Source organism: Cervus elaphus, chromosome 24 (assembly GCF_910594005.1).
Source record: "Cervus elaphus chromosome 24, mCerEla1.1, whole genome shotgun sequence".
Taxonomy (NCBI): domain Eukaryota; kingdom Metazoa; phylum Chordata; class Mammalia; order Artiodactyla; family Cervidae; genus Cervus; species Cervus elaphus.
Genome location: NC_057838.1, coordinates 55,419,198 through 55,435,230, shown reverse-complemented (window position 1 = coordinate 55,435,230; position 16,033 = coordinate 55,419,198). Strand labels below are relative to the sequence as shown.

Below are 16,033 nucleotides of genomic sequence, written 5' to 3'. Positions count from 1 at the left end.
ACCGTAATAATCAGGAATTGCAACAAACAGATTACAAAGTCACCTATTCAGAATCAAGAAAGTTTAGAGTCAAAGGGACTTTAGAGTGCATTTCATGTAAATACTGCATTTCACAGATTAGAAATAGCACTGATTCACTAAATCAAAACATGGTTGATGTAAGAGTCAAGCCCTGAACCCAAGATTCCTGTGTCCTGGTACCCAGGGACCCTTCATTCACACATTTACCCAATCTTCCAGCCACTGGGGAAATACCAAGGAGAGAAAGAAACTCACAGCTTCTTCCAGGTGCTGCTGATCTGGATTATCATTTGGTGTGTGCCTCAAGATTTCTCGAAGAAGCAGAGGGTATTTCACCAGACGGCTTCTTGGAATATCCAGGAAATTCCAGAGATCTAGTTTTCGGCTAAAGGGGGACTCTAAACATCGCTGCAGGAAATCTTGGACTCGGTGATCTTGTTTTTTGTGGTCCAGCAGAGCTTTGGCAGCTACTTGATTGCTGCAGTAGCTGTCGTAGGAGCTGAGACAAGGTAGCTAAGAAAGGAACATGAAAGGAGGGGTGCAGCATTAGAACAAGTATGCTCTGAAGCTACACGCTGACATCACTCATTGGGACTGAACAAAGCCTAACTGGTCTCCAGGCCTGCCCAACATCTCTCTGTTTGCATGGCTGGAGGAGACACACACAGAATCTTCAAAGTGGCAGGCAACAGACAGATAGCTCTTTAGGCTCCCGCTTGCTTGCACAGTTATTTTCTTAGTGGCATGTTTACTTTCTTGATTATTAAGACCTCAATAATTTGTTTGCATTTCTGTCAATCTAAGCTAGACTCAAAAGAGCTGGAATTACTGTATATGCACACAATTCAGAATTTTCCTCAACGGGGATTATTGCATATGCATACAGAATTGTCTTAAACTTTCAAAAGTATCTGGTGAAAGGAAAAAAAAAATTTTAATGAGGGTTCTTTTTTTTTTTTTGAGGGTTCTTTTAAAATTATTAATAAGAAACTAATCTAGAAGAGTTGGTGGCACAAAAAGAAAGGAGTCAGACCCCACAGCCCAGACCTTTGCATGGCCCAGAGCAAGCACCTCTACCTACAATGGTTTTAAAGTTCTTGATTCCAAGGCAGACCAATTATAAAGAAATCCAAGAAGTTAAAACAAATGTATAATGAGTAAAAAATGAGATGCAGAAATCATTTACAAATGTCTTTTAAATTAGTTCTGACAGGCCAAAATATACCTTACGGTTAATATCACAATTCCATGCAAAGAATTTTGTTGTTGTTGTTTAGTCACTAAATCCTGGCTGACTCCTGTGTGATCCTGTGGCCTGTAGTCTGCCAGGCTCCTCTGTCCATGGGATGTTTCAGGCAAGAATACCGGAGGGCCAACATTGCCATCTCCTTCTCCAGGGCTCTCCACCCCTCTCCCCACCTGGGATTGAACCTGCATCACCTGCATTGGCAGGTAGTTGCTTTACCACTGAGCCACCAGGGAAGCCCTATGCGAAGAATAAATTTTAAGACGCTGGAACACTTTTGAGTCCACCATCTCCCTTCCAGCTAAATACTAATTTTCCTGACATATCCCATTAGTCACAAGGTGCAAACACAAGGTCAAAGACTCAGTGAAAGGGCTGCTCATCTCCCCTTTCCACTCCTCCCTATGATGGCACCCTCATGTACAAGCTGTCAGCTTCCAGAAGGTCACCAGAGGCAATAAAATGCAGCCAATGGTCCTACAGTGTTTGCTTCCCTCCCTGGACTAGGAAGTCACATCTACCACAACGCCTGTTCTGTAGAATGATTCAGTGTGAGACGGTGGCAAGAGGGTCTTTCATTTTTGCATCCTCAGTGCTGTGCACTAGGCCCACTATACAGCAGACAAAGTCTGTATTTTGAATGAACTAATAAATTAACGTTTAATGGATTACTGGATTAGATAATATTTGATGGTTTGTGAACTCAGCTTAAAAATAAGTTGCAAAAAAAAAAAAAAGTTGCAGCGGCATCTGAACAATGGGTCAAAGTTTAACTGTTCTGCTGCTGCTTTTACACCTTTTATCGAAATTATTTTCTCAGTGATTGACATCAGACAAGATACCATGGAAGTCAAGTTTAAAAAGTTCACTGTCGAGTTTAACATTCCTTGGAAATGTCTACTTTCTTTACATGTTATTAAAAATCTCTATTTGTATTAAAGAGAATTACAGAAATTCCTTTCTCAATGTTATATTTGGAAGTAATGACAATTGGTGCCTATATACATGCACACATACACAAACACTCTAGATGCATAATGTTTAAAAAGTTCACTGTTGAGTTTAACATTTCTTGGAAATTCCTTTCTCAGTGTTATATTTGGAAGTAATGACAATTGGTGCCTATACACATGCACACATACACAAACTTCCTAGATGCATAATGTTTAAAAAGTTCACTGTTGAGTTTAACATTTCTCAGTACATTTACATGTACCTTCCTTACATGTAATGAAAACAAAAACAAAAAACCTCTCTATTCGAATTTAAAAGGGCTACAGAAATTCTTTTCTCTATGTTGTGTTTGAAAGTAATAACAATTAGAACTTACACACACACAGACACACCCCACATGTTGCACTGTGGCTTGTAACTCAGATCTTCAGAGTTAATTAGAGATTCAGGACCTCTTAATTTCATTTCCACTTCCTTGCCTTTTCAAAAGACTTGGAAATGCCCAATGTTTTCATTATGGAGAAACAAATCAGTAGTAACCATCAGATGTACTCTAGCTAAGAACACCGACCACGCTGCCACTTGCTGTCCAATGGGCCATTACTCTCTCTGATCATGCCGCCCCTGCTGCCGTGGAAACCAAATCTGGCTCTGGTCCTGTGTTCACACCTGACAGGGTCCTCATTTCCTGAGCATAACCTGAAAAACTATCTGGTTCAGCTCACTGGCTAGAAAAAGCCACAAGTGATCTATAACCAGATAGGGAATGAAGAATACACATATCTTGGTTTCCAAATACAGTGCAATAACTCTAGAACAGGGAGAATCACGTTCAAAGCCTAACTGAGTTACTAGTCAGGGGACCCTTCAGAAGCCTTTCACTTACAAAATGCATATACTAATATCCTCTTTTAGTGAGATGTTGAGATACAGCAGATAAAAAGCATTAAGAGGAGGTTGGTTCCCAGTTAAAAATTGGTAGCTACCAGCTATTACTATTTACTCCAAAAATATTTTTATTGAAGAAATTGTGGTTTAGAGAAGCAAAACTACTTGCTTAGCTGGAGACAAAACCAGTCTGAAGTGTATTTGTCCTCCCCACAATCTCTTAGAGTTCTGAAGTACTCCCCATCTTTTAGACTAAGGGAAATGCTTTTTTTTTTTTTTAAGAAATTCTTTCTACCTTCCTAACATTATGAAAAGTGATAGAACAAAGTTGGTTTTTTTTTTTTTTTTTTTTTTTTGCTTCCATGTACCCTGACTCTCTCTTTGGAATGAAAATTTAATTAGAACTCAAATTAACATGAGAACTTGCTGCTCTGCAGCGCTGATAAATTATTTTATTACTGAAAAAATGTTAGCATGAAGATGTAATTTGGAAAGTTGTTTCTTTATGAGAAAGGGAGGCTTATGAGAACAGGCCAGCCCATGGTTACTGATCTCCAGTAATGAAGGTGGTTCCCTGAAAAAACCCACCACTCTCTTTAAGGTCTTCAAAGCAAAAGCAATTGATTCATTCTAAGGTCAAAAGGACTGGTCAGGGCAATCCCACTTGGGAGGCTTACTTGTTTAAAAGAGCTTTTTTGCTCACTTTTTTCCTTTGGGGGGAAATAAATCAATTTTTCATGGGTGGAATGGGCTTTGACTTTTCTCATTCAAAGTCTACTAAGATGTTTATTTTGCTCTGTTAAAAAGACCAGAACTCAAACAGATGTACCCCTTGGTTTACAATTCCCACTCGCACGGACACATCTGCAGTGAAGAGAGGGAAAACATTTAACAGCTCATCAGGCCTGATAAATAAGGACCATTTCCCATGAGATCTGGTAACAATGGGCCAATTGTGTAATTTTAGGCTGCTCTTCAAGCTGCAAGTTCCCATTTGATGTCTAAGTGTCCAGACAGCAATGGACTGGCATGGTCAGACGTCTTTGGCGTATGTACAGAAAAGGACTACAAAACCTACCCTCAAATCAAACCAATTTCCTAACAAAAGTGCATTTATTTCAGAAAAAGAAAAGTAACAAGGCAAATTGCATTCATTTTTGCTTCTTGCATGAACAGACAATTTGTATATGATGTCTAAGGAAACCTTATAGTTCTACACTGCCATCTCATCAAAAACAGAGGCGTCATCGTGCCATTCCGAAGTTGTTCCTTCTCCCACCAAAGCAGTCCACAGACTGAAGAAGTTTAAGAAACAGTAAGGCAGACTCTCTCATCTCATTACACCTCCTCTGTCTCCAGCTGGCTGACTCTCTTTAGAGAAATTTCTTTGTGGGCTAACGAAGTTAAGACATCTACCAGGGCTCATAATAAAATGAAAAGTAAAAAAAAAAAAATAAGATGAATGATCTCTCTTGAAATATTAAGGCACATTTTCTAAATTATTCATCTTAGAACATTACTTGACTTTCAGATACCCTTGGGATATTTCAGCCTCAGTGCTAAAACTCACTCCTGGACTTAAGCTAAGTCATGAAACCGTCAAATTTCTTGATCAAGGCAGTAATGGAGACGCATTAAGGTAAGAAGAGAGATCAATTGCAAAGCTTACTTGCTGGAAGGTTTAGGAAGGTTAAAATACAAATAAAGTGTAACTGGATAAACAGAACTCACACGGCAACAGGATTTATAATCTTCACACACTCTCCAAATAGTGGAATGACTCTAGCTCTGCTACTGTGGCACTTCCTGACTATTCTGGAACACTGTGTGGATCAGAGGGACCTAACACTGCCTGGAAGAAGTCTTCAAAGTAATCTGCTTTCATTATCTGCTTCAAGACAAATGAAAAACACCTGGAGCGGGGGTGGACCACTCAAGGACTTCCAGAGTAGAAATGCATAATAGGGAGCAGTGGGGCCTGTGGCAAAACAGCAAGCGCATACCTTGTCTAAAATAAACTACAATTGAACAATCACTGTATGTGCTCCGTAAAACACCAACTCAGCCCCAGAACCAAAAACCTATTGACACCATAATCTAAACTCACAACTAATTTCTTCAATTATGAAAGGGTACGGGTTATGTTGGGATACAGATCAGAATAATACCCAGCTCTCCTAAGAAGTTACACAGGATCAGATATATGCTAAACATTAACAGTATTTAGTTATTACCTTGTTTATGAAATGACATTTGACCATAAGAAATTGTTTTTGTGTGTGTAGCATGAATAAAGCTTTCTTAGTGATGGACAGGAAGCTGTCCTTAAATTTTCACTAGAATAAAAGAGTTAATAGTTATAGTTGTAATTGGCCTGATGTGAATATTAATTAGCTTTACTTAATTTGATGTGAAACTAGTAACAATTTCATGTGGGTCTTTACTTCTTTTATTGCACAAAGGCCATGTTACCTTTAAATGCAGTTCATTTATAATAAGAAAAAAATTGTTTCCATGCTCTGAGACAATAAAGGCTAATAAATATAATGATAAATTATACTAGAAACTTGCTATTTTAATTTTTTCTGATGTGAAACCAAAAGTTTGCCTATAAAAAAAGCCCAGCTAAAATGAAACTCCATTGACATTACTGAAAATCATCTTCAGTCAAAGCCAGAGAACTTTTCTTACCCAGCCCACGAGGATGGGACCAACGTGCTCAGTCGAGCCATCGGGCTTGCGGACATCTCGAAGCTGACTAAGGAGGTCTGGTGAGAAAACAAAGAGAGTCCTTATTTTGTTGGGCACTCAAAATACGAACAGGGCTGGGAAAGTCTGCGTTACTCACGTTATTACATAACCGTGACTTGTTATAAGACAACTTAGTTAATGCTACAAGTCACAACTCATCCTGGGAACAAAATTATACCTTCATGGAGAGGAATCAGGGAGTCCAGTGTTCCAAAAATTTGATTCAACTCCTGTTCTGTCATTATGGAGAGTTTCAGCATGGGGTCGTGATAGGCCTGCACAAGAAGGGCAAGAGATGGAAGCACGCATTTATAATCAGAGGAAGCAAGCTGTTAATGTAAATGGCTTCTGAGAGGCCCTACACAGTAACAGAGTATTTGGCTCTCCCCAGTGACTTCTCCCATAATGCTGCACAAACAGCAGATGGGTGTGGTTGGAGCAGATGAGAATCCGGTATTGCCTTCAGCCTTTGCAGTTGTTGATAAACCAAAGCTGATTTTTTCAAACTCCCCCCCTCCCCCCGCCCCAGTATATCTTACATCTCAGAAAGGGCAAGAATTCTAACTATAGAGGAGATTTGATTTGTATGATGTTTTAAAAACTAACTTTATTGAATGTCCAGCAGCTTGAAAAATTCCCACTGTGTACAAAATTAGTTACCACTAGGTTATTTTTCAATCAGTCCGTATTTAAACTGTGAAGGGGGAAAAAGGTGCTTGGCATCCTTTACTATGAAATTGAAGCAAAGAGGGCAAAATCTCTGCCAATCTTATCACCTCTTATTAATGGAAAGTAAACCACAGTTCAGTTCAGTTGTTCAGTTGTGTCCCACTTCTTGCAACCCCATGGACTGCAGCATGCCAGGCTTCCCTGTCCATCACCAACTCCCAGAGCTTGCTCAAACTCATGTCCATTGAGTCGGTGATGCCATCCGACCATCTTGCCCTCTGTCGTCCCCTTCTTCTCCTGCCTTCAATCTTTCCCATCATCAGGGTCTTTTCCAATGAGTTCCTCACATCAGGTGGCCAAAGTTTTGGAGTTTCAGGTTCAGCATCAGTCCTTTCAATGACTATTCAGGACCGATTTCCTTTGGGATGGACTGGATTGATCGTGAATACATGCATACACGATTATACCCAAGGCGCTGCAGAGACTGTGACTGCAGAGTCCCTGCCTTCAAGGAGTTTTATAAAGCTCACTGGGAAGATTAAAAAAAAAGGTGTGGAAAAATTAATGTTAAAAAAAAAGTTTAAGATTAAAAATAGGAGAGATGTCACATGGCAGCAAAAATTCACCAGATGATAACTGCTCTAGCAGATCAGAGAATTAGAGGTGGGTTGGCTACAGGATATTTTAAAGATGAGGTGCTTGGCACAGAGAAGGAGGTAGTAAATACTGTTGAATGAACTGGGATTTTAGTTTGCTTCTGGAGGACAGGTGGACATGGATAGTTGAAATGAAAGGGAGGGGTTTGCAGGAAGACAGGACCAGCAAAGCAAAGGATAGAAGTGAAAAAGGTAAGGAGGTTGATCTTGGAGGAGGAAGGAGGAGCTGGACTTATGACCATCAGGAGGTCTGCTAGAGTTAAATGCCTTCTATGTCCTCCCCATCTTCTTCATCTTCAACCCTGCCCAAAACTCAATTTTGTTGGCTGTATCCAACAAAAGCTCGGATGGCCATCTCTCAGGAATGCTACAGATGGGACTTGATATTAGCATAAAGTTAGTTTCCCGGGTCAGGAAGGTCCCCTGCAGAAGCAAATGGCACCCACATGAGTATTCCTGCCTGGAGAATTCCATGGACACAGGAGCCTGGCGGGCTACAGCCCATGGGGTTGCAAAGAGTGGGACATAACTGAGCGACTGAGCACATCCACACACACAGGACACTTAAAAGAAGGGAAGCACACCCTGCAATTTTTTGAGAAAGCTGTGAGTGTCACAGGAGGAAGTCTGGATTTTAGCCTTCATGGGGGACAATGGAATGGAAAGGTTTTTGAGGCAGGATGGCTGTCAAGATTACATAGACTACAAGGCATGAATTTCCTCTCCCTTCCCACACACAAAGTGATTACGGACAAGTTTCCATATGAAAGACCCTAACTTACAAGCCAGTATTCAACTGCCTTCATGAATGACTTTACCCACTTATGGGATTCAAATGACTTTCTTTCTAAGACACCATTCCAATTTCAGATGCCTGCACATTCCCTCCCAGGGCTGAGGGAGTCCCGCCTGTGAGACTTCTAGGACAATGAAATACATGTGCAGCCAGGCCTCATGAACACTTTCTGATTAAACTGAGGTATTCTTTGACTGCGTTAGAGACATGCACAGGTGCCAGCCCTAAAGGTGTCAGGTCTAGAGCCTTCTTGCTTTGAGCCATTTTCCCTACTACTTGGTTTGTAGGTTCTTCTCAAATTTTTTATGACCTGTCTTAGTCATAAAAAGAGTGATCATAAAGTACAGTCTTAGAACTGTGAAATTACTCAGAGGAAAACAAGCAGGAGGTGACTCAAAGGACCACTGGATTTGAATGTACCTTTTTTGCCAATTTCAAGTCCTCTATTAAATCTTCTTCTCCTTGAGAAAGCTCAAAGATTGCCTGCAAGGAAAGATAACACACGTTTACTGAACTTTCATTTATGAGACCAAATTCAAATGATGCTGGTGCCAGTGCTCAAAGCCCCAAATCTGCTTATTTCTTCAGGATTTTTACAGGATTCTTAAAACATGAAATTAACCCAAAGCAACTGTATCTAGTGACTAAAACCTACAAAGAAACAATTATGCAAAACTTCTGTGTAGTGTGCTTTTCTGTTTGTGGGAAAAAGAGTTTCCATTTATGCTTCCAATCCAACAAGTCATCTTTCACTTACAGAATTTTGATGCAGCTGAACAAGACAGAGTTATTTTAGGTGAAATAATTAGAATTTGAGCCATGACTGTGAGTCTGTGTCTTGGCTGTGAATGGCAATCATAATAAATGATACAGGGTCTGTTCTCAGTGATGGATACAGAATTATTATTAACCGGGCCATCACAATTTGTCTTCCTTCTATTCAACAGAAGGTGAATCTCAACAGAGAGCTTTATTCCTATCAGCCACTTGTGTTAAGGCTGCATTGTAGGAAGAATCCAGTATTTTATCACTCTAAATGTCTGGTAAAGTTAATTCATTCTAAATTACTTCTCACCTTCACACTGTACAATAAATAAAATCACAGGAGCTGGCTGTGTGAAAATGTGTGTAAATGAACAATCTCTAATTTGGCTCTATTAAGCCATCTTAATCTAAGAGCTATGATGCACAGAACAGTCTTTTACTTTCACCTAAGAATCTGAACTGTTGGCAAACGTAATGTTATTAAAGGACTGCATGTTTGTGGGGATGGTTCAGGGACTACGGCATGTGTTTTGAATTAGAGGGAAGGAGGCAGCAGGCGTGGAGAACACCTGCATCCCTGGGCCTGGTGAACAGTGGGGTGATGAACGGGCTCCTTGGCAACAGGTGGAGGCCGGATGCTGTGCTGGAGGCCAGTGCATGGTGACCCCTCTCAAGGTCCAGTAAAGTTTCCACATCATGACCTCCTGGTACCCCATATTTTGTTTAACTTTTTATTTTGAAATAATTATAGACTCACATGAGGAGTTACAAAAATAATACAGAGAGGATCTGTAGAGCCATGACTCAGCCTCCTGCACTGGTGGCACCTTATATAACTATAGAGCATTATCACGTCCAGGACGTGGGTAGGCACAGTACAATTAACTATTTTTACTTGGACCCTGGGAGCTTCCCCGGTGGCTCAGTGGTATAGAAGCCGCCTGCCAATGCAGGAGACTCAGGTTTGATCCCTGGGTTGGGAAGATCCCCTGGAGGAGGAAACTGGACCTTCCTCAGATTTCCTTGTGTCTGTTTCACCATAGCTCAGTGTGGTCCCCAGGAGAGGAGGACCACGGAAGCTGTAGTGGGGTACACGGTGGGCAGGCATCTGTGTGTGTGGAAAGCATGAAGACCATGGGCTTTGGAGTAGGACAGACCTGGGTTCAAATCCCACCTCTGCAACTTTCTAGGTGGGTGACCCTGTACCTTAATAATCTCCTCGTCTGCAGAACCAATCCTCCCATCTTTCCTTCCTACTATCAGAAAGTCCAAGTTATATATGCACACTATTCACACTTGGGAAAACACAGAAAAATATAAAGAGGAAAAATTTAAATCATCCACAATATCATCTTGTTAACCACTGTTAAAATTTTGCCACTGTTAATATTTCTGAAAATGATATTAGTGTACATATTATTTTTAAATTACCTATTCATTTTAAAAAATAGATAATACATTGACATGGTTCAAAATTCATAGCATAGGAATGGCCACATGGTGAAAACTTCCCTCTTGTCTCCTTCCCACCACCTAGTTCTCCTATCAGGAGTCAACAATGTTACCACCTCCTTTTCAGAAATATTTTATGTGTCTATAAGCAAATACAAGGCTTCCCTCATAGCTTAGTTGGTAAAGAATCCACCTGCAGTGAAGGAGACCCCAGTTTGATTCTTGGATCAGGACGATCCACTGGAAGGAATAGGCTACCCTCTCCAGTATTTTTGGGCTTCCCTTGTGACTCAGTTGGTAAAGAATCCGCCTGCAATGCAGGAGACCTGGGTTCAATCCCTGGGTTGGGAAGATCCTCTGGAGAAGGGAAAAGCTACCCACTCCATTATTCTGGCCTTGAAAATTCCATGGACTGTATAGGACCATGGGGTCGCAAAGAGCTGGACACGACTGAGTGACTTTCCTGTTCACGCAAATACACACACACTCATGTTTCCTTCTACATAAATGGTACCATACTATAACACCCTACTTTGTGTCTTGTTTTATCCACTTAGCCAACACTTCCTGTGTTTCTATAGTTACAGAAGGTATGGGCATTCATTATGGAACCAGGCCTTGATAATAGATGTTCGGGTTCTTTCTGGCACTGTTTTAAATGTTTCTGTAATGAATAACCTTACACGTACTTTGCTTCATCTATGTACAAATGTGCCTGGCAGATAACGTCCTAGAAAAGAACTGCTGAGTCAAAAACCTAGAAAGTTCTCAACTACTCCTTTCGCCAATGTCAGGTTTTCTATTAGAAAAGATATTCCAAGAATTTCCCTAGATGATACACCTTTGAAGTGTTTAGCACAGCTTGGCACATGACAAGTTCCCGATAAAGTAATATTATCATAGCCATCTAGAGCCACAGATGCAGAAAATTTATAGGGAATGAAATTAACTGCATTCCATACTAAAGTCTTCCATAAAACTGGATCAAAGTTTCATAAACTGAATATTTTAAAGTATTCCAGAAGGTGCTATTAAGATATAATTAATGTGATATAATTAATATAATAATTAATGTGGTATAATTAATGTAATAATTAATTAATGTGATTATTTCTGTGAATAGACACTTCCTGATTCATCTTCTTTGTAAAATCAAATTTTCACATCACTTTCTTTTTTTCCTTTCTAATATTTATTTCTTTGACTGCTGTAGGTCTTAGTTGCAGCATGTGGGATCTTTAGTTGTGGCATGTGGGATCTAGTTCTCTGACCAGGGATGGAACCTGGGCCCCCTGCATTAGGAGCACCGAGTCTTAGCCACTGGACAACCAGGGAAGTCCCCAGTCAGTTTTATTTTTAAGTCAGGGCCATATCCAACCAGCTGGATGCTGGCTTCTCAGTTCCTTACAAGGTCTGACATCCCCATTCGTCCTCCTTCTAACAATGCGGTGAAGAACTCACTTGGAGACACTGGCATAGATGCCGGCCTGGCTCTCACCCGTAGTGCACCTTTTTCCAAACACACGCCCAACTCCAGGGGCCCCAGCCTACCTCCTGCCGTTTGATTTCCTTGGACGTGAGCATCTGATTGACGCACACGTCGAAGGTCTCACTCCACAGCTTGCTGTCTCTCCGCTTAGTGCTCGAGGGGGCAGCATTCCTGGACCAGGGTCGGGGGCCCAGGAGGTCGGGGCGGCTCTCACTGCGGAAGCTGATGGACCGCTGAACAAAGAGAAAAACAAACCGTCACAGGCACAGCAGCAGGACTGGGTGGATCATTTGAGTGGCTTCCTGCCACTGACAGAACATAAATCAGACATTTGCAAGAAGGAGAGGAAAATGCCACGAGGCCTTGGGAAGCAGGGTATTGTCTCTCGCCTACGTGCTGAGGAAAATTGGGCAAGGGGCCGCTCTCAGAGACGTGCTGGGAGTATCCGTTCTGCGAGACTGGGCTAGCCCTGTGTACCACGGCCTAAGAGCACTTCAGGTCAAACGCGTGCGCACAGGCGGCTCTCAGGCAAGAGACGGGCTCTGCTTTCTTCCGTGGACACCTCCGCTCTCGAGAACAAAAGTTAACACAAGTGGATGTTCTTCAAAAAACAAACCAACCCAACATTTGGCTAGTAGGCCGACTCTCCTCCTTGTGGGAATACAGCCCACTCTCCTTGGGTAACCGCTCTCACTTCATTTGGGCAGACTCCCCCAGGCCTGATCAATCAAGAGTACCCCACCACCCTGCTTCAGAGAGGGGACCTAATTCCCTGAAATTTGCTGTGTGCTCCATGGGAGAAAGAACAGACGATCATTCCTTCAGGACTGTAAGCTCAAGAGATAACATAAGCAGCAGTTTCTTGCAGCAATTCACTCTGGTCACATAGAAGATTGTGTATGCTACAGGAGAGCATAAAGGGACACACAGAACGAAAGGAGAGAGCTCAAGGTGGGGAGCAAGGGAGCGGCAAGCTCCACCAACACCAGCTGAGCCCCTGGGTCTCAGTGTGATTTAAGCCAGGAAGAGCCACGTAGAGACTAAGGGGCTGAAACAGTCCCCTTTCGGTTTACATTCACCTCAACTTCAGTTCTGTCAGTTACCATCTTGGCAGCAAAGGACACCAGTCTCGCCTTATTTTTCTTATTTTTCCAAAGAGGTTCTAGTAGACTTTGGGGTGGTCTAATCATCCAAAGTCCTCCTGTGTGGCTGAGACATGCTAGCACAGTGCTTTCTCGTGACAAATGCAAATGATCAAGAAGAAAGCTGAGTGCATCATCTTCAGCTTTCATCCTAGAAGATTTCAACACACTTATTGGAAATGTTGCTGAAGCAATGAGGTGTTGCTGTGCTCAAAAGTGACATTCTTATTTAGCAAGTGTTCCCTGCCATGGCTGTGGCCACATGTCTGTGGCCTTGAACGTGAAGTTCCAACTCCTTGGTTGGGCACTGAAGTCCTCTTGTAACCTGACCACAGTCTGTACATCTAGGATCATCTCCTACCACTCAACCATAAGTCCCCTATTCTCCAGTTCTACACGGTTATCTGCTGGATATACCCTAAATGTACCCACCATGCTCTGCCACTTGTGCTTCCTTCAAGCAGTCTTCTTTTTCTGGAATGCTTTTCTTTCTTTGCCTTGCTGGCTAACTCCTAACTGTCCTTGGGATAGGTATAATGCAAACACCTCCTCTAGGGAGCCTGTACCAATGTTCTCCCATCCTTTCCCAGAACCATTTGGACATATCTCTGATATAGTGATGATCACACTTCATGATACTTACAGTCATCTGCTCTGAACTAGAAACTTCTGAGGGTAGGAACTGATTTTGCATGTGAAATATGAGTCATCATCACTGAGACCTTCTAAGGTAGCTTTCAAATATTTTGAGATTCAACAATAAAATTTAAGAAAGTATATTTTAAAAGAACTATCCATAACAAGAACTATCCATAACATTGTTGAGTACATTAGAATTCATCTGCTTCTCAGGTGGCACTATGGTAGAGAAACCGCCTGTCAATGCAGGAGACACAGGAGAAGACTTGGGTATGATCCCTGGGTTGGGAAGATCCTCTGGAGGAGGGCCTGGCAACCCACTCCAGAATTCTTGCCTGGAGAATCCCCATGGACAGAGAAGTCTGGCAGGCTACAGTCCTTGGGGTCACAAAGAGCCTGCACACACACACGCACATCTGCTTGATAGAATGTTATCTAGCCAATAAGACAATTCTGAGATAGTTCTGTGGTGTTTTTTTGTTTTTTTTTTTTTTTTGAGATAGTTTTAGCAGCTAAAAATCCCTTCTTTGTAAGTCAAAATAAAATCAGAATTCAAATCTGTACATGAACACTTTATAAAGTGCACATGTGCGAAGATACAGAAGGAACGCCACAAAATTCTACTGTTTTTGTCTGATTACATTATAGGTATTTTTTTTACCTAGTTTATAATTTTTCATCAATCGAGAAAAATGAGTAAATGAAAAATTTAAAAAGAGACTGCCAAGGGGCTTCAGGGTATGACCACAACTTCCTGGAAGCAGGATGCTTCAAACAGCACCACAGTTCTGCAGGCTGGCACAGGTGTCTGTGAGCTTCTGGGCTCGTGGGTGAGCTCACAATCACTGGACCAGCCCAGGGCTGGCCAAGAAAGCATTTGCTCCAAATACAGTTCACTAACAGTATCTTGCAAATCCTTGGGATCTCTTGAAAACAGACCCTTATAATAAACAGTGACCAGACTACTGCGCGCAGATGCCTCCAGCACTAAAAATCAATTAGCTACAGGCACAGAAGGTCACAACAAGCAAAGTGAGTCATCAAGAGACTCTCTCATCTCAGTTTGCGGCTCTGATGCCAGCTGGGGCGGGAACTGCAGCGCAGAAGGAGAGGAAAACACGAAAAGGAAGATTCAAAATGAAAGACGTTCTCCACTTTCACTTGAGGGCATCAACCGCCTTCTTTGTTATGTTTTCAGTCCCTGACCAACTTCAAATTTCCCCTCTCCACCACCAGGTTGAAAGTCTTGTATGCTAACTTTGAATTTTCATGTAGAAGTATATAAAATTAAGTACCGATCCCCTCATTTTTCTAAGTCCACTTTCTAGAAGTGACTGCTTTAAGTTTGAGATCTCTCTGAACCTTCTCTATGCATTTGCTAACATTCACAGAAAACACGACATCTTCTCTTTTCACTCAACAGCATGTCTCTCCATGTTATAAGACTCACTCTTAAAAAAAAGAATTTATGCAGGGACAAGGCACATCATATGAAATTAACCACTTTTACAGTGAACAAGTCAGTGGACTTTAGTACATTCACAGTGTCACGCTTTCATCACCCTGAAGTCACCCAATCTTTTTTTAAACTGAGGTACAGTTGGTTTACAATATTGTATTAGTTTCAGGTATACAACATAGTAATTCAAATAAAATATTGTCTATATTCCCTGTGCTGTACAATATATCCCTGTAGCTTATTTATTTTATATAGTTTATACCTCTTAAGCAGAGAAGGCAATGGCACCCCACTCCAGTACTCTTGCCTGGAGAATCCCAGGGATGGGGTCGCACAGAGTCGGACACGACTGAAGTGACTTAGCAGCAGTACCTCTTAAGTCACCCATTCTTTTTAATGGCTACAGTGTTAGCGTCTCATAATCTGGATGAACCACATGGATTTAATCAACTACAACTGACGGACATTAAAATCGTTTCCAGTGTCTGGCTAGTATTTGACTCAGTGAACATCCTTTAGGTATCTGTGCTGGTATTTCTATAAGGCAGATTCCTTAAACAGAATTCCTTGGTCTGAGAAGTAGCTACTTCTTAACGTTTGATATGTACTGCCAAATTGACCTTCAAATAGTCTGTTCAACTTGATAGTCTCCAGAAAGGCATATGATAGTTCCTTTCCTACACACTCATCAACATGATATTATCAATCTGACGGGGAAAAAATACATCTTAATTTCAGTTTCATGTTCTGAACATAGGATTGAAAATTTTATTGAAAAATTTCCCACAGTTGGAGATTTTCTACCGTTGCAGTTTAAGGGAAAAAAACAGACAGGTGAGCTATACTAGGTGAGCCCTATCTCTAAGAATTCCTGGCTTTGTGTTTCCTTAGAACCCAGCTGCTAGGCTCGGGGGCTAAAGGGGAAGGGGCAGGGGTGAAGTTCACCACATAGATCACAGAAAAGTAAAAGTGAAAGTCGCTCAGTTGTGTCCAACTCTTTGCGACCCCATGGACTACACAGTCCATGGAAATCTCCAGGCCAGAATACTGCAGTGGGTAGCCTTTCCCTTCTTCAGGGGATCTTCCCAACGCAGGGATTGAATCCA

The 16,033-nt window shown here is 41.6% G+C and overlaps 1 protein-coding gene across 7 annotated transcripts in view; it reads right to left on the bottom strand.

Moving 5' to 3' along the window:
• The window catches only part of ARHGEF3 (Rho guanine nucleotide exchange factor 3), a 310,527-nt gene that overhangs the window by 13,394 nt on the left and 281,100 nt on the right, over positions 1 to 16,033 (bottom strand). For all 7 annotated transcript variants that reach the window (XM_043885395.1, XM_043885393.1, XM_043885392.1 and 4 more), the window contains 5 exons: positions 11,750 to 11,920; positions 8,402 to 8,464; positions 6,039 to 6,135; positions 5,801 to 5,877; positions 277 to 534 (listed from right to left, as the gene is read on the bottom strand). In XM_043885395.1, coding sequence (XP_043741330.1) covers positions 277 to 534; positions 5,801 to 5,877; positions 6,039 to 6,135; positions 8,402 to 8,464; positions 11,750 to 11,920 — 666 coding nt within the window. The remainder of the gene's footprint in view (positions 1 to 276; positions 535 to 5,800; positions 5,878 to 6,038; positions 6,136 to 8,401; positions 8,465 to 11,749; positions 11,921 to 16,033) is intronic.